The 18,777-nt window shown below is 42.5% G+C and overlaps 1 protein-coding gene across 2 annotated transcripts in view; it reads right to left on the reverse strand.

Moving 5' to 3' along the window:
- Positions 1-18,406, reverse strand: part of MPZL1 (myelin protein zero like 1) — an 84,205-nt gene extending 65,799 nt beyond the window's left edge. For both annotated transcript variants that reach the window (XR_014053389.1, XM_081489262.1), the window contains exon 1: positions 18,132-18,406. Coding sequence is in view for 1 of the 2 variants with exons in the window: in XM_081489262.1 (XP_081345388.1) it covers positions 18,132-18,222 (91 nt within the window). In the remaining variant the exon portion in view is untranslated. The remainder of the gene's footprint in view (positions 1-18,131) is intronic.
- Positions 18,407-18,777: the final 371 nt, after the last annotated feature.

Here is an 18,777-nt window from a genome sequence, read left to right on the forward strand (position 1 = left end):
TCTGTCTTTGGACAGGCAGAAAAACACATTAACAACTCAACCCACTTAAGCATTCTAACACCTCAGCATTTATATACTCACTGAAACTCAATAAACTGACATGACATCCTTATTGGATACAATGCTCTTGAGAGTTTGATTAGTTTCCTCTCTGAGCCATATCACTGTCAAATGACTGCTCCTTAGATCTTGAGATTCCAAGTTCTGGGAGGACCTACCTTCCTATTTTCACTCACTTTCTGCTCTAATGTTTATAGTTCCTACATGGGATTCAGTTCAACAGTTCACCGACTATCCACTAAACATTTACCACTACATTCCAGATGGTGTGTTAAGCAATGAAAACCTAAAGACGAATAAGGCACAGTTCTGCATTTAGTGAAACAATCATATAAAAAGCTAATGTTAAATAAAGTGATAGAGTAGAAGCTTAGAGGCAGGGCACTTGGCCTTACTGCAGAGTATCTGCCAGATGAGTCTGCACTTGAGATGAGAAGGCTACACAGAGGTAGCCAGGTAAAAAAATAGGGAGAAGGGTAATCAACGGGCAGACTAAACATACCATCCAGAAAATCAAGGAGACAAAATAGTGAATCATGCAGAAACGCTGTAAACAAAGTGCAAGAAAGCTAATGGCAGAAACTAAGGACCTAAGCTTATCCTGGAGATAATGGAGAGGGATGGAGGGTCTTACCTGAAGGGCAGCACAATTAAGTCTATCCACAAGAGATCCCTCTGGCAACACCTGGGAGGGTAGTCCAGAGGGGAACATGACTAGCATTAGAGAGACCAATTAGGAGGCTCTTGCAGTCATCTGGACTTAAAAAGATTGACAGCTAATACAATGGAAAGAAGAGATGGATTCAGAAAAAGAAGGTGAACATTGGGAGGACTCTAGTTAAATCCATGGAGGTGGGGTGAGGAAAAGGAAGGATTCTAAGATGATGTTTAAGTTTTAGTCTTAGGTGTCTGAGACAAAGGCAAACAGGACAATGAGAAACTATGAGAACAATGGCCAGTGGAATGAAGCAGTGGCACAGTTTGGAAAGGAGAGACACATGAATTTTAAAAACAGAAAGTCTAACTTGCTTCTGGACATTCAGTGGGTGAGAGTCTGCAGTTCAAAGAACTGGAGATATATTTGGGAGTCACCATTTATTTAATAAATCTTTATCAAATGCTTTATCTGCCAGATATGAATTGCAATTTAAAAAAAGAACAAAACTAGATGAGATCACTAAAGATGAACATGATGAGACTAGCAGATGGTTGAGAGCAGAACCGAAGGAAAAATCAATATTAGGGCACAGGCTGGTGCTGGGGGAATGCTTAGAACAGACAGTGAAGAGAGATGAGAATCAGAAGTAATGTCACAAAGAAAAAGGAAATAAGATTAGAGTGGTCAACAATGTCAAGGAAGCAAAGAAGTCCAGAAAGAAAAGACATGAAATAGGTCAGTTGATTTGGCAACCTCAGGTGTTTGTGTGTGAAAGTCGCTCAGTCGTGTCCAACTTTTTGCAACCCCATGGACTGTAGCCCACCAGGCTTCTCTCTCCATGGGATTCTCTAGGCAAGAATACTGGAGTGGGTTGCCATGCCCTTCTCTAGGGGATCTTCCCAACCCAGGGATCAAACCCAAGTCTTCAGCCTTGTAGGTGGATTCTTTATTGTCTGAGCATTTATTAAAGTGTTAAATAGGTGACAGGAGGCAGAAGTCAGATCACACTGACTTGAGATGTAAGAAGTGCTAAAATAGAGCAAGGAAGAGAACTGTTTACAGTGAAGGGAAATCAACTATTTGAGATCTCCTCTTACAGCTTATCTTTTATAATTCATTACTTATGTGGTGGTTAATTTTATGTGTCAACTTGGCTGAGCCACCAACTGGGCCAATAATCTTTGTTGAAAGACTATTGTGGACATTTTTATGAAGATGTGTTTTTGGATGAGATTGCCAATGAAACTGGCAGAGTCTGAGTAAAGCAGATTATCTTCCCTAAATGTTAGGTTCAGTCACTAAGTCGTGTCGGACTCTGCGACCCCATGGACTGCAGCACGCCAGGCTTCCCCATTCTTCACTAATTTTGGGAGTTTCCTCAAACTCATGTCCATTGAGTCAGTGATGCCATCCAACCATCTCATCCTCTGTCACCCCTCTCTGCTTCTGTCTTCAATATTTCCCAGCATCAGGGTCTTTTCCAATGAGTCAGCTCATTGCATCAGGTAGCCAAAGTACTGGAGCTTCAGTTTTAGTATCAGTACTTCCAATGAATATTCAGAGTTGATTTTCTTTAGGATTGACTGATTTGATCTCCTTGGTGTTCAAGGGACTCTCAAGAGTCTTCTTCAGCACCACAGTTCAAAAGCATCAATTCTACAGCGCTCAGTTTTCTTTATGGACCAACTCTCACATCCATACATGACTACTGGAAAAAACATAGCTTTGACTATACAGATCTTTGTCAGCAAAGTGATGTCTTTGTTTTTTAATATGCTGCCTAGGTTTGTCATAGCTTTTCTTCCAAGGGACAAGCATCTTTTAATTTCTTGACTGTGGTCACTGTACTCAGTGATTTTGGAGCCCAAGAAAACAAAGTCTGTCACTGTTTTAATTTTTTCCCCATCTATTTGCCATGAAGTGATGGGACCAGATGCCATATCTTCGTTTTCTGAATGTTGAGTTTTAAGCCAGCTTTTCACTTTCCTCTTTAACCTTCATCAAGAGGCTCTTTAGTTCTTCTTGCTTTCTGCCATCAGGGTAGTATCATCTGCATTTCGCATGACGTACTCTACAAATGGGATTCACAGGTGGTGGTAGCGGTAAAGAACCTGCCTGCCAATGCATAAGAGATGGTGGTTCGATCCCTGGATCAGGAAGATCCCCTGGAGGAGGGCATGGCAACCCACTCCAATATTCTTCCCTGGAGAATCCCACAGAGAAGCCTGGTGGGCTACAGTCCACAGGGTCACAAAGAGTTGAACATGACTGAAGTGATTTAGCACACGTGCACACACTCTGCATATAAGTTAAATAAGCAGGGTGACAACACACAGTCGTGATGTACTCCTTTCCCAATTTTGAACCAATCTGTTGTTCCATGTCTTGTTCTAACTGTTGCTTCTTGACCTGCATACAGGTTTCACAGGAGGCAGGTAAGGTGGTCTGGTATTCCCATCTCTTTAAAAATTTTCCACAGTTTGTTGTGATACATACAGTCAAAAGCTTTAGCGTAGTCAATGAAGCAAAACCAGATGTTTTTCTGGAATTCTCTTGCTTTTTCTATGATCCAATGTATGTTGGCAATTTAATCTCTGGTTCCTCTGCCTTTTCTAAATCCAGTTCGTATATTTGGAAGTTCTTGGTTCATGTACTGTTGAAGCCTAGCTTGAAGGATTTTGAGCATTATCTTGCTAGGATGTGAAATGAGTGCAAATTGTACAGTAGTTTGAACATTCTTTGGCATTGCCCTTCTTTGGGATTGGAATGAAAACTGACATTTTCTAGTCATGTGGCCATTGATGAGTTTTCCAAATTTGTTGGTATATTGAGTGCAGTACTGTAACAGCATCATCTTTTAGGATTTGAACTAGTTCAGCTGGAATTCCATCATCTGCACTAGCTTTGTTCTTAGTAATACTTGCTAAGACCCACTTGATACTCTAGGATGTCTGGCTCTAGGTGAGTGACCACACCATCATGGTTATCCAGATCATTAAGACCTTTTTTGTACAAACCTAGACAGAGTATTACAAGGCAAAGACATCACTTTGTGGACAAAGGTCCATAGAGTGAAAGCTGCGTTTTTTCTATTAGTTATGTACAGATGTGAGAGTTGGACCATAAAGAAGGCTGAGCCCCCAAAAATTGATGCTTTCGAACTGTGGTGCTGGAGAAGACTCTTGAGAGTTCCTTGGACTGCAAGGAGATCAAACCAGTCAATCATAATGGAAATCAATGCTGAATACTCATTGGAAGGACTGATGCTGAAGTTGAAGCTCCAATACTTTGGCCACCAGATACAAAGAGTCAACTCACTAGAAAAGACTCTCATGTTGGGAAGACTGAAGGCAAAAGGAGAAGGGGGCGGCAGAGGATGAGATGGTTACATAGCATCACCAACTCAATGGACATGAATTTGAGCAAACTCTGGAAGATAGTGAAGGACAGGGAAGCCTGGCGTGCTGCAGTCCATGGCGTTGCAAAGAGATGGATGTGACTTAATGACTCAACAACAACAAAGTGGTGGAGTCCACTGTGTGATTCATTCACTTAAAATATCCACGCACCCATCCATCTGTCCTGCTGGTCCTGTGTCTCTGGACAATTCTGACTAAAACAGATTTTGGTATCAAGAGTGGTTCTTTCTAGAACAGAATCTTAAGGATGAATTTTCTGAATTGGTTCTGGAGTTTGGGGAATTGGCTCTCCACTCTGATTAGATTTAAAGCACTAATGACCATTTAGTAAAGAGAGCACTGATAGTCCCTGGCAAAATATGGCAACAGAGATATACAAAACATCACTAATGAATACGCCCAATCAAGAAATTACAAAAGGAGGAGTTTGGGATGACCATGTATATGACACTTTTGAACATTTTTTGTCAAACTAATGAGGATAATGATGTTGGTTAATTTGCTCCTATAGTCACTAAGCAAAGTCAGAAAGAATGGGATGAGCTCAGGGATTCAAATTCCCAACTCAAGAGCTCATAAATGACCAGAAAACTTCTTCCTTGAAAGGAGTACTTATCTCCTACAGCCATAGAGCTGACCCTGCGAAAACCAAACCCAAAAATCTCATCCTGAGACTGGCTGAATTACAAAGCAATTTGAATCTCCAACTTCACAAGGTACCTACTATCAAAGGGAGGGTACTGAGAAGTAATGAGGACCACGTAGGAAGACCCTGATAAATCTGGGGATGTGAACCCCCTATGAATGAGTTTTCTCTACCAGTATAAGCATACCCCAGCCTGGGATTAACCCTGCTTTGCCCAGAAACATTAATGGACTCCCCTGAGGCAGCTGCCTTGAAAGACACTGAAGAGTGTCCTCAGGACCCAGCCCAACCACTACTTTTTGTTTCTAGACTTATCACTAGCCTCAAGGCACAAAAGGCTCCTACGGGTAGAGTATGACCCATGAGGAGATGCAGTACATTCCAACAGAACTACTTGATTTTTCTAATTCACACAGATAGAAGAATTGATGCTTTCGAACTGATATGTTAGAAAAGACTCTTGCGAGTCCCTTGGACTGCAAGAAGATCAAACCAGTCAATCCTAAAGAAAATCAGTCCCGAATATTCATTGGAAGGACTGATGCTGAAGCTGAAGCTCCAATACTGTGGTCACCTGATGCAAAGAGATGACTCATTGGAAAAGACCCTGATGCTGGGAAAGACTGAAGGCAGAAGGAGAAGGTGATGACAGAAGACGAGATAGCTGATGGCATCACCAACTCAATGGATATGAGTTTGAGCAGGCTCCAAGAGATGGTGATGGACAGGGAGGCCTGGTGTGCTGTAGTCCATGAGGTCCCAAAGAGTTTGGACACAACTCAGTGACTGAATAACAACAGACAGAAATCCAAGGAATATGTGTAGAATGGATACTAAGTATGCAGAACAATGGTGGTAGGAACATAAAGCTGAATCAGGCCAAATTGGTCAATAAGAGCCCAATAAACAGATATTCTGCATTTAATGTTGCAACTCAAGAGCATTAGAAACAGCGCTAACAGTTTGTATTGGTCCCTTGGCTAAAACATGGGCCAAAAGTGACACACAGAAAATGAGCTTGAAATGCCAGATCTGCCTTGGTTTAATGAAGAAGAAGGGATTCAAAGGCTCAGGGAAATTGGAAAGTTAGAGGGAATTTGTCTTCTTTTTAATTACTTTTTATTGTAGTTGCTTTACAATGTTGTGTTAGTTTCTGCTACAGCACCAAGTGAATCAGCTATACGTTTACATATACCCCCACTTTTCTGGATTTCCTTCCCATTTAGGTTACCACAGAGCACTGAGTAGAGTTCCCTGTGCTATATAGTAGGTTCTCATTCAGTTCAGTTCAGTCGCTCAGCCGTGTCTGACTCTTTGCGACCCCACGAATCGCAGCAGGCCAGCCCTTCCTATCCATCACCAACTCCCGGAGTCTACCCAAACCCAAGTCCATCGAGTCGGTGATGCCATCCAACCATCTCATCCTCTGTCGTCCCCTTCTCCTCCTGCCCTCAATCCTTCCCAGCATCAGGGTCTTTTCGAATGAGTAAACTCTTTGCATGAGGTGGCCAAAGTATTGGAGTTTCAGCTTCAACATCAGTCCTTCCAGTGAACACCCAGGACTGATCTCCTTTAGGATGGACTGGTTGGATCTTCTTGCAGTCCAAGGGACTCTCAAGAGTCTTCTCCAACACCACAGTTCAAAAGCATCAGTTCTTTGGCACTCAGCTTTCTTCACCGTCCAACTCTCACATTCATACATGACTACTGGAAAAACCATAGCCTTTACTAGATGGACCTTTGTTGGCAAAGCAATGTCTCTGCTTTTAAATATGCTATCTAGGTTGGTCATAACTTTCCTTCCAAGGAGTAAGCATCTTTTAATTTCATGGCTGCAGTCACCATCTGCAGTGATTTTGGAGCCCAGAAAAATAAAGTCTGACACTGTTTCCACTGTTTCCCCATCTATTTGCCATGAAGTGATGGGACCAGATGCCATGATCTTAGTTTTCTGAATGTTGAGCTTTAAGCCAACTTTTTCACTCTCCTTTTTCACTTTCATCAAGAGGCTCTTTAGTTCTTCTTCACTTTCTGCCATAAGGGTGGTGTCATCTGCGTATCTGAGGTTACTGATACTTCTCCCGGCAATCTTGATTCCAGCTTGTGTTTCTTCCAGCCCAGTATTTCTCATGATGTACTCTGCATATAAGTTAAATAAGCAGGGTGACAATATTGACGTACTCCTTTTCCTATTTGGAACCAGTCTGTTGTTCCATGTCCAGTTCTAACTGTTGCTTCCTGACCTGCATACAGGGTTCTCAAGAGACAGGTCAGGTGGTCTGGTATTCCTATCTCTTTCAGAATTTTCCACAGTTTATTGTGATCCACACAGTCAAAAGGTTCTCGTTAGTTACCTATTTTATACATAGTATCAATAGTGCATATACATTGATTCCAATCTTCTGATCTGGATTGTCATTTAAGACAAATCATCCACCCCCAGGTCCAAAAGACATGCCTTTCTGCATAACTATGAGAAAAAAATCTGTGAGGAGAGCCCCAGCATCCTTGAAGAGTTCTGGGACCACTCTCCTCAGCAGGCCAGAACTTGCGGAGGGAACTGCTAACACTGATGTGATGTTCCCTAACGGCAATGGAAGGAACTGGATCCAAGTGGTAGCACTCAGCTGCCAAAGGCAAGTGTGTTCCCATAGCAACAGCAGGGGGGAAGCAGTAGCCAGAATAGTCTGACTCAGAGACTGGCAGCATTGGTTAGTTGATCATAGTGTTCCTGGAAATGATACAGGTGGGCAGCCCACTAAATTCTTATTTGATCTGTATAAGCAGAAAAGTTCTAGGTCATATGAATAGAAGTCTAACTTGAATCACAAAAATAGAAAGTCACATCTCCTCCATCAATTCTCAGACTTAAATCAGTTGAATAAAGACAAGGCCACAGGGTCCAAACTAGCAAAAGTTAAACGAGTTTGAATGAAGGTGTTTTAAGTAGCAAGCCATTAGCTTTATGTACTAGATGTGTTTTGCTGCTGCTGCTAAATCGCTTCAGTGGTGTTCGACTCTGTGTGACCCCATAGATGGCAGCCCACGAGGCTTCGCCGTCCCTGGGATTCTCCAGGCAAGAACACTGGAGTGGGTTGCCATTTCCTTCTCCAATGTATGAAAGTGAAAAGTGAAAGTGAAGTCGCTCAGTCGTTTCCAACTCTTAGCGACCCCATGGTCTGCAGCCTACCAGGCTCCTCCGTCCGTGGGATTTTCCAGGCAAGAGTACTGGAGTGGGGTGCCATTAGATGTGTTTTAGGAGGTAGAATTTTTCAGATTTCACAAAATTAACACAATGCATATACTATATATTATACAACAGCCCCAGTTGGGTATAAGACAGTATCCCACAATCAACCATATAGGTATTTCTGTGGTGAAACATATGATTAGTTTTCCAAGTGGATCACAATTGAAATAGTCTATTACTAGTTCAGGTCAAATTTTGCAGCTAAAAGAGTATGTATCAAACTTAGGAAAAAACTTTCAGTTTTCAGAGCTTTTGGGATTTCAGAATTGCTGATAAGACTGTGGACCTATAATTGGAAATGAGAAATTGCTCCTCAGCATTTTCTGTTCTGAAATCCATATACAAATCAGCATCATCTCTGCTTATTATTAAAATATTCTCTAATTTCTCTAGTATATAAAATTCATCAAGCCTTACCAGGGTTCTTCTATATTTGCATTCACTGGGGGTGGGGGTTTGGAGTAAATTCCAAACAGATGAAACTGATCCAGAACAAAAGTCCCTACGAGTTAAGAGACAAGAGCTGGAACTCCTGCTTGAGGCAGGCAGAAAGGCAGCGGGGCTACAGAACCTCTGCCAGTGGGGTGGAAGGGCCAGGAAAGGTGCCAGTGAGGAGCTTTTGGTTTGAACATTCTGAGATTGTTTGGACATCTTGTAAGGCAAGCCTGCCAGGAGTCTAACTGCAGAAGGATCTGCACAGCTTCCAGGGAGAAACTCAGCCCAAGTGAAGAGGGAAGGCTCAGTAGCTTGGTCCACATGAGGGGCAAGGTACATTTCTGAGCCTCATACGGCTCCTCAGACACTTGGATAAATGGATTCATGCTGTGTCCTAGCTAGAGGGAGCAATAACAGCATGAGAAACTACAAGAACCATACCACTCACAATCCCTAGGGAGTAGTAGGGCACAATTCTGCATCATCAGTGAGGAAGGCTTCAACATGGCAGCTTCGTCCTCTAGGTTGGAGCATCAAGGCATGGGGCTCTTGGCACAAACATGACCACAGACACAGGACACTGGTGGACACCCTGGGACAGTTAAAGGATTTTTTGCAAACATTTAAGACACTCTGGAAACTTCTGAAAAAGTGGTTAGAGACTTTGAAGGAGAAATTCTATAATAATGAAGAAAGTGAAAGTATTAGTCACTCAGTCGTGTCCAACTCTTTGTGATCCCATGGACTACAGCCCACCAGGCTCCTCTATCCATGGAATTCTCCAGGCAAGAATACTGGAGTTGGTTGCCATTCCCTTCTCCAGGGGATCTTCCTGACACAGGAACTGAACCAGGGTCTCCTGCATTGCAGGGAGATTCTTTACCATCTGAGCCACCAGGGAAACCCATAATAATGCAGAGTGGTTGCAAATACATTCTTTGCAGTTTTGAGTCCCACTTCTACTACACATTAGCTAAGTGATTTTGCACATTACACAACCTGTCTGATTCTTAGTTTCTTCATCTGTAAAATTAATAAAAATAATAATTACCACACAGAATTGTAAGGAGATGAAATAATGCATATAAATTGGTTAGCAAAGGCCTGGCACATGGTACAGACTCAATAAATGAGAGCAGAACAAAAGAAGCAACATGAACCTAGTTTTATATCCAAACTTCTAAGTTATACTTGGTTGAAAAGAGAAAGATATATATACCTGTATCTATATCTAGAAAGATAATGGGTTAATTAACTCAAAATTTCCTCCTAACTACTCACTACTCACTTTCTCTCTACACTTCTTAACCATTTAGGAGATCTCAAATATTTGCATTTTAACATAATTTTCTCTTAGGAAGCTGAGTCCTTTACTTATGTTTCCTAGCAATATCCTTCAGAGGAGGGTATATAGCAATTATGACCTGGATGTGAATAACCGTAGGAAACAGGCTGGTATAGGGTCACCCAAGTTCTCACTGAAGCTTAGCCTACAATAAAGCACCTTTATCTTTTCAAGTGTTATCTGGAAGAAGCACAGGGTTATGTTAAATTTACATAACTGCACACTGTGACCTTTAATGTTGGAGAGAAAAGAATACATTTTTTAACTTTGATAAAAAACATTTAAAAAATGGCTTTAAATTGCACATAGCAAACTCACCAGATTCCAAAGTATTATAGACTATCACAGTCTCAGTATAGAACATGTTCACTGCAAATTCATCAACATTTTTTCAGTTGATTACAGGACAATACTAACAAGCTTAAGTCATGGATTTCATTCTATGGGTCAATCTCATCTACAAGAAAAAATAACTCAGGCTCAGCAAAGACATATTGTATCTCTAACCCCAATTAGTTAAACCTAAGAACTAGGTACAATGAATCACGGCTGTTGGAAATCTATTCAACCCACAGGCTCTGACAGCAGATCAGAGGTATTACAAAAGACCCTAATTTCTTAGGAGACTCTTGAGTTTGGATGGGAAGGAAAAAAAAAGAATTCACTGAAAGAGAATTTATCAGTGAAATCATCTTTCTCTTCTTGGATAAAGGCCTAATGGAACCAAGGTAAAGTTATAAATGAATAAAAAATTATAGCAGCCCAAGTCAAGTGAAGTCACTCAGTCGAGTCCAACTCTTTGCGACCCCATGGACAGTAGCCTACCAGGCTCCTCTGTCCATGGAATTCTCCAGGCAAGAGTACTGGAGTGGGCTGCCATTTCCTTCTCCAGGGGATCTTCCCAACCCAGGTCTCCTGCATTGCAGACAGATGCTTTACCATCTGAGCCAGCAGGGAAGCCCTTATATAGCAGCCAACATGCATTCAAAAAAATTATAAATAGAGGCTTAACGGCAAAGATATAAAGGTCCCAGGAGAAGATGACAATTTCTCAATTTAGGCACTACAAATGGTCACAAAGACAGAGGAACCAGAGATCAAATTGCCAACATCTGTTGGATCATCAAAAAAGCAAGAGAATTCCAGAAAAACATCTGCTTTATTGATTATGCCAAAGCCTTTGACTGTGTGGACCACAACAAACACTGGAAAATTCTTAAAGAGATGGGAATACTAGACCACTTGACCTGTCTCTTGAGAAATTTGCATGCAGGGCAGGAAGCAACAGATAGAACTGGACATGGAATAACAGACTGGTTCCAAATAGGAAAAGGAGTACGTCAAGGCTGTACATTGTCACCCTGCTTATTTAACTTATATGCAGGGTACATCATGAGAAATGCTGGGCTGGATGAAGCACAAACTGGAATCAAGATTGCTGGGAGAAATATCAATAACCTCAGATATGCAGATGACACCACCCTTATGGCAGAAAACGAAGAAGAACTAGAGTCTCCTGATGAAAGTGAAAGAGGAGAGTGAAAAAGTTGACTTAAAATTCAACATTCAAAAACTAAGATCATGACATCCGGTCCCATCACTTCATGGCAAATAGATGGGAAAACAGTGCAAACAGTGAGAGACTTTATTTTTGGGGGCTCCAAAATCACTGCAGATGGTGACTGCAGCCATGAAATTAAAAGACTATTGCTCCTTGGAAGAAAAGTTATGACCAACCTAGGCAGCATATTAAAAAGCAGAGACATTCCTTTGCCAACAAAGGTCCATCTAGTCAAAGCTATGGTTTTTCCAGGAGTTATGTATGGATGTGAGAGTTGGACCATAAAGAAAGCTGAGCACGGAAGAATTGATGCTTTTGAACTGTGGTGTTGGAGAAGACTCTTGAGAGTCCCTTGGACTGCAAGGAGATCCAACCAGTCCATCCTAAAGGAAATCAGTCTTGAATATTCATTGGAAGGACTGATGCTGAAGCTGACACTCCAAGACTTTGGTCACCTGATGTGAATAACTGATTCATTTGAAGACTGAGGGCAGGAGAAGAAGGAAGGGGACAGCAGAGGATGAGATGATTGGATGGCATCCTCGACTCAATGGACATGAGTTTGAATAAGCTCCGGGAGTTGGTGATAGACAGGGAGGCCTGGCGTGCTGCAGCCCATGAGGTCACAGAGAGTCGGACACGAATGAGCGACTGAACTGAACTGAATGATCACAAAGCCAACTGACCTCCACCTTCTAAGCAGCCAAAATTCCAATGACTTTGGGCATTGCTAATGTCAAATATTTGGCAAAACAAAAGTAGAAAAGGAATAAAGGACTATCATTCAAGATATGCAAAGGCTTCATATCTCACCAGCCTTAGGGAGCCAGACCAAGAGCCTCAAGATACTTGAGACTTCAGGCAATGCTTCTAGTTTTTTTTAATAATTAAATTTCCTTTAGTGGAAGCTAGAAAGAACAAACTAATCTATAATGAATTCCATGTCAAAGCAAACCATTTATTCTCTTTTTAAAAAATGACAACAATAGTCTTGGAGAGCAAGATTAAAATCTTTGTGGGACTTCCCTGGTGTCGCAGTGGATAAGAATCTGCCTGCCAATGCAGGGGACACGGATTTGATCCCTGGTCTGGGTAGGTGCCACATGTCCCTGTGCCACAACTACTGAGCCCACACTCTAGAGCCCGTGTGCCACCACTACGCTCTAGGGCCCACAAGCCACAAGTAGTCAGCCCCCGTGCAGCAACTACTGAAGCCCGCGTGCCGTTGAGCAAGTCACAACTACTAAGCCTGCATGCTGCAGGTACTGAAGTCCATGTGCCTAGAGCCTGTGATCTCCAACAAAAGAAGCTATTGCAATGAGAAGCCCGTGCATTGCAACTAAAGAGTAGCTCCCACTCTCGGCAACTAGAGAAAGCCTGCATGCAGCATTGAAGACTCAGTGCAGCCAAAAATAAATAAAAATAAATAATAAATATAGTAGTGTGTATATGTCAAAAAATATTTTTAAAATAATCTTTGCAAGGTTTAGGTTCATGTGAGATGCATATCCTACACAGAGAATCCAAATTCTCAGGTAAAAGATACAACTTCAGTAAAAACATAACTGGGTTCCAGTTAGAAGATTCTACTCAACCAGGAGAAATGTGATGGAGGCTGCACTAAATTAGCCTTAGTCGTAATAGAAAGGAACGTGAGACATACTTAGTAGGTAGACCAGCATTTGCCAGGTGGAAAGGAGGCAGCAATATTTCTGAAAAACCGTGTATATCATGTTTTCCCCAATTAAATCACATTTTAAACTCATAGGAAAGAGCAACCATTAATGAAATCTCATAATGGATCCTTCACAAGTTTAAAAAACATCTATTCTGTAATGCCAATAGTATTCTCTCTCTCCTTTTTTTTCTTTTTTTTTTTTGACCACACTGCGTGGCATGTGGGATCTTACTTCCCTGACCAGGGATGGAACCCATGTCTCCTGCATTGGGAGCACTGCACGCACAACAGAAAAGTCTCTCTTTTTTTTACTGCAAACTTTCACAATTGGCGAATATCTTAAATTGTGATTGCCAAAGGACCAACTGCCCTTTGATATTCATTATTTATTTGAATAGTCTGTCACCTTCCACTAGAATCTAGGCTCCCTGCCGTATCCAAGGTACCTGAACAGTGCATGGTACCCAGAAGGTGTTCATTTGGTTGAATAAGTGAATAAAGACTTTGTAAAAAAAACAAATTTGCATTTTATGTACTTTATACATATATCTTTCACTTAATATTGTCTTTCTTTTTTTGGCAGCTTCTGAGCCCACTGAATACCCTGGAGTTCAGACAAAAATGTATGGTAGAGTATTAAAAAAAAAAAAGACTAAATATTTATTTTATTATCCCAACTAGTAAATAAGAAGTAAAAGGCTGAGGGAATTGCTAATCAGATTAGTGGCCTTTGAACTACAGCGGAAGCGTCTCAAGTCTGCATTTGAGACAGTAACAAGCACCAAAAAACAGAAAAGTTTTATTGATAAAACATTTAAGATACTACAACAAACATGATAAAACAATTATAGTACATAATAGGTAGTAATTCCAGAACTATAGTGCTTAAAGTGATTGAAGAATGTTAATTTATTCCATATATATCTGAGGAATATGAAATAGTACTTAAAGAATGAAAACTATCAGATAATGCATAAATATAAACTTGGAAAAAATATTCATTCTTTTAACAAACATTTCTTGGACACCTCCTATGTGCCAGGACAAATCCTAACACATGCAGCAAACTACTAATAAGCTGTTATCAAGACATGCCTAAGCCTCCTTGCCATTTAATAAATATTTCTTAATATCTATCATATTCACTACACTAAGCACTAGGGATACTTCTATAAACAAGATCAACACGATCTCTGTCCCGGGTTCTAGTGAAAGAGAAAAGAGACCCACCAAACAGTGAGAAATTACAATAAGGACATAAACAAAGGGTCAAGTAATGATAACAGGGATCCCCACTGGACAGGGTGATTGGAGAAGGCCTCCCTGAGGAAGTGACACTTGGGCCAAGGCCTCACTGATGAAAATGAGACCGCTCTGGGCAATTCTGGGGAAAGAACACATCAGGTATCAAGTGCAAAGGACCCGAGATGGGAATGAGTGTCTGGGAATGAGTGTCGGAGAGCAGAAGATGGCTGCTGCTGCTGCCACCGCTAAGTCGCTTCAGTCGTGTCCGACTCTGTGCGACCCCATAGACGGCAGCCCACCAGGCTCCCCCGTCCCTGGGATTCTCCAGGCAAGAACACTGGAGTGGGTTGCCATTTCCTTCTCCAATGCATGCATGCATGCTAAGTTGCTTCAGTCGTGTCTGACTCTGTGTGACCCTACTGACAGCAGCCCACCATGCTCCTCTGTCCACGGGATTCTCTAGCCAAGAACACTGGAGTGAGTTGCCATTTCTTCTTCAAGAAAGATGGCAGCATGGCTTGAATATAGTGAGCAAGTGGCAAAAGTTGAAGTCAGAGTGGCAGGCAGAAGCCAGATCATGTAGAGAACTGTAGGCCACGGGGAGAAGTTGGAATGTCAGAGTGCAATGGGAAGCCATTAAGAATTTTAAACAAGAAAGCTATACGAACTGATTTGCATTTTTATAAAAATCATTCTTGTGGTTGTGTAAAGAAGGAACTAAAAAGATGCAAGGGGGAAATGGGGAGACCAGCTGGGAGGCTACTGTAGTACCACAGTAACATAGCCAAAAAATGACAGTGATTTCAACCAAAAATCTAGGAGTAGACCACCAATAGGAAAAAAGTGGGTGAGGGAAAAAAAAAAGTGGGTGAGTCCTAGAGGTATTTTGGAGATGGGAGAGCTGAATGGATGTGGGGACTGAAGGGTAGGAAGTGAACTACGGTGGATCCTAGGTTTCTGGGTTGAGCAATTAGATGGATGATGGTGCCATTTATTGAAGTGGGTGGTGCAAATTACTGAGATTTCTTCTTCATGATCTGTGTGTTCAAGCCTACCTAAAGCTTACCAAAGACACTCCAATTGTCAAATTCAGTGAATCCTTGAAGTGTTCACACTCTTCATCTGACAGTTAAAACTCCCTTAAAACTTCACACTCTCCGTTTCCAAGACAGCATTCTTCTGGTTCTTCTCTTACTCAACGAGTCTCCTTCTCAGGTTCCATATACCCCAGAATTCTGTTCTTGGCCTTCTGCTATTTCCTTCAAGGACTCTCCCTTGCTGACCTCATCCAAGCAATCCATAGCTTTAACTACTACCCACATAAAGCCTCCCAGATCCACATCTCCTTCCAGAACTTTCTCCTCACCTCTAGAACCATCTACCCAACTGTCCCATTTCTATTGAGATATTTCAGCAGCATCTTAAACTCAACATATCCAAAAGTAACTTCATCATCCTCTTCCTCCAACATTTCTTTTTCCTCATCCCATATTCTTCATCTGTGAAAAGCATAACTTTGCAGAACTATGCCTAGCTTCCTAAGTGCAAAACTTAGGATCATCTTATACTCTTCTCTTTTAAGTCCACATCAAATCAATTTCCAAGCCCCATCAAATTTACTTCCTAACAAGTTTGTGGATATGTCCTCTCTTCATAACCCACCATTTTAATTCAGGTCTTCAATCCTCCTGCTCTTGTTTCTTACATAACACTCTGGTTTCTTCAACCTCACATCATTCAAACCCACCCTTCACATCTCAATAATCAGAGAAATCCTTCACAGGCTCTCTATACCCTTAGGATAAAATTTAGCCTTATGAATGGCAAACAAGGTCCATTGGGAGTTAGAGCCTCTGGCTGGGTCTCCTACCATCTCTCCTATACACTTCAACCTCTCACCACGCTGACTGACCAACGGGTTCATTCATGACTCTGCATGTACTGTTTTCTCCCAACACCTACTTAGTTCAAGCATCCCTTTCCTTTAGCAGCCTGAAATTCAGTCTGAGATGATGATTCTCCTCTGTGCTTTTACAGCAAACCATTAATGAAAGACTTCTTCTATTGCGTATCACAGTTTGTTTCTCCCACTGAACTGCAAATTATGTGAGGCCAGGGACTATCTTTCCTAGAATACTTGAGGTGCTTGGTACTTATAAAAAATGATTAGTAAATGTTTGTGGAATAACTGTATCTAGATCAAACCTAAGAAGGCTTTCTGTAAAACATGAACTGCTATGTATAGTATTCATGACAAGAAAAGGTAGCCTGAAAGAAGAGACATTCAGTAGTTTTCTAAAATTAACCAATAACAACAGCGCTGACTTTCAGACATCAGCATTCATCTTTCATTACTGAAGAGCTAGCTATGTCCAAGGTATGTATTGATGTAATTCTGATGATCTTTTTGTATTAGTATCCATTAATATTTATTTTTTCAGTTCAGCTACTTTTTAGTACTCTGAGTTTAATTAAGATTTCTCTGACTGCTTTTGTCCTCAATACAGAGGTCAGCCTCTCATGCATAATAATTCTGTCTGAATAAACAAGATTTCTGATACACATTAGTTTTAAGCTATTTTCTACTTGTTCACTAAAACACAAATATTACCATCACCACCAGCACCAACAAAATCACATGCTCCTAACGTTTTTCCTTCAGAAGAGATTTATACAGAATGGATTGTCTTATACACAAAGTATATCTTCACCTAGCAACCACCAGAGAATGGAGGGACTTTTACACTTTATAGTTCCTGAAGTCATTCATTAAATATTTTTCCTGGCTCCAAAAATTACATTACAGGGCTTTTCTGTGAAAGTTATTATTGAGTTTTTTCATGTTCAGATAATGTGATGCAACTGATATTTTTGCAAAACAAAGAAATGAACAAATCACGGTTTCTTAGGAGCTGGCTCTCTTTATAACCATAACTTAACCACATTCTGAGACAGCAATAAGTTCACTGCTTTGAGCAACAATACACAAAAATGTCCTATGGCAGACACCATTGCAGATGCCTGTAAAACAATTCATCCAATTCAGTAAATCCAGCCTGAGGTTTTAAACCTTATATCTCACTTATGATATCTGGCAAAGGAAAAAATGTGATTTTTTTTTTTTTTAATAAAGACAGATGTGCCTTTTAATCCTATGTCTTGTCAAACTATGGTGACTATGTCTAGAATTATTATGGATTTCATGAAACTTTGTTAAGCTAGGTCATTCCAGTGGTATTTCAGCTCTTTGCACCCTAACCCAGAAGTAATGCTAATTTCTTCTTGGTGCTCTGCAGGTTAGAGATAAGACATATGAAACTCTGGGGCCCTTGCATTTCCGAGACTTAAAAAATGGGTTGGAGAGCACTGGAAATGGAACCAACAAGGTAAAACAAAAGTCGTTCAACGGGGAAACAAACCAACAAAGGCCCCACAGAAGAAAACTGCAACCTTCCGCCGACTCCCAAAGGTGGAAAATGCCCGAAGCCCGGGCTCCTGAACCGGAATCCCAGTTGGGCCTGGGCGACCCAGAGTCACCAAGCGGAGAAGGTGGGCGACTCAGCGAAGGCACAGTGCAGCCGCCCGCCGGGCCCGCTCCCCAGAATGATCAAAGTAGGGAATTCTCCCCGCTTCCTCTACACGCAAGGATCCAGGAAGAAGAAAGAGGCTCCGCGCCTTTCCAGCCGGTTGCGGGGCCCGCGCTCTCCGCCCGCCAGCTCAGTTCCCCAGGCCCCAGGGCAAGCAGGCCGCGCCCCCTCCCCACCCCTGCGCCCCGCAAGCGCAGGGCCGGTCACCAGGTCCCGCCGCCCCCGCTCTGGCCGCAGCATCACTCACAGAGCCCGAGCGCCGCCGCCAGCACAGACCACAGACAGCGCCTGCGGTTTGGGGATGCAATCAGTGCTCCAGCCCCGGCGGGCGCTGCCATCGTCCTCCCGCCGCAGCCGCCGCGGCCCCGGACCCCGGTCCCCACTGCAGTTAGCTAGGCTCCTGGCCGAGGGCTCTGGACCCGTCGTCGCCGGTATCGGCTAGCACCTCCACGTAGCGCTCCCCGCTCGCGGCCCCAGCCACAGCCTGCCAGCAGGGTGCCGGGCCTGGGCCCCGCGCCGGCCACAGCAGTCAGCTCATTGGCCTGCCCCGCACACTTTGAAGGACGCGATTGGAAGGCACCGACTGTCCATCATTCCCTCTCTCCGGGCGGGGCCCCGTCGTCTCGGTCCCACCCAGGGCTCCTTCTACCCGCGGTGGAGGTCTCTGGCTGGCCGAGGCGCCCGCTGCCAAGCCATGTGTCTGCCTGCTTGCCTGCGTGGTTGTTCGCCCGTCTTCTCTGCGTCTCTGAGCGTCCAGTCCCCCGGATCTCTTCATTGTCTTCGCCTCCGTTTCTGCTCTTCCCGGTTTCTCTGAGCCTCACCTAGAGAAAAAGAAGCAGTTCGTTTACAAAATTAAAAAAAAAAAAAAGGAATGAGATGGGGAGAGACTTCTG

Source organism: Giraffa tippelskirchi, chromosome 5 (genome assembly GCF_054371585.1).
Source record: "Giraffa tippelskirchi isolate mGirTip1 chromosome 5, T2T-mGirTip1v1.2.pri, whole genome shotgun sequence".
In the NCBI taxonomy this organism is placed as follows: domain Eukaryota; kingdom Metazoa; phylum Chordata; class Mammalia; order Artiodactyla; family Giraffidae; genus Giraffa; species Giraffa tippelskirchi.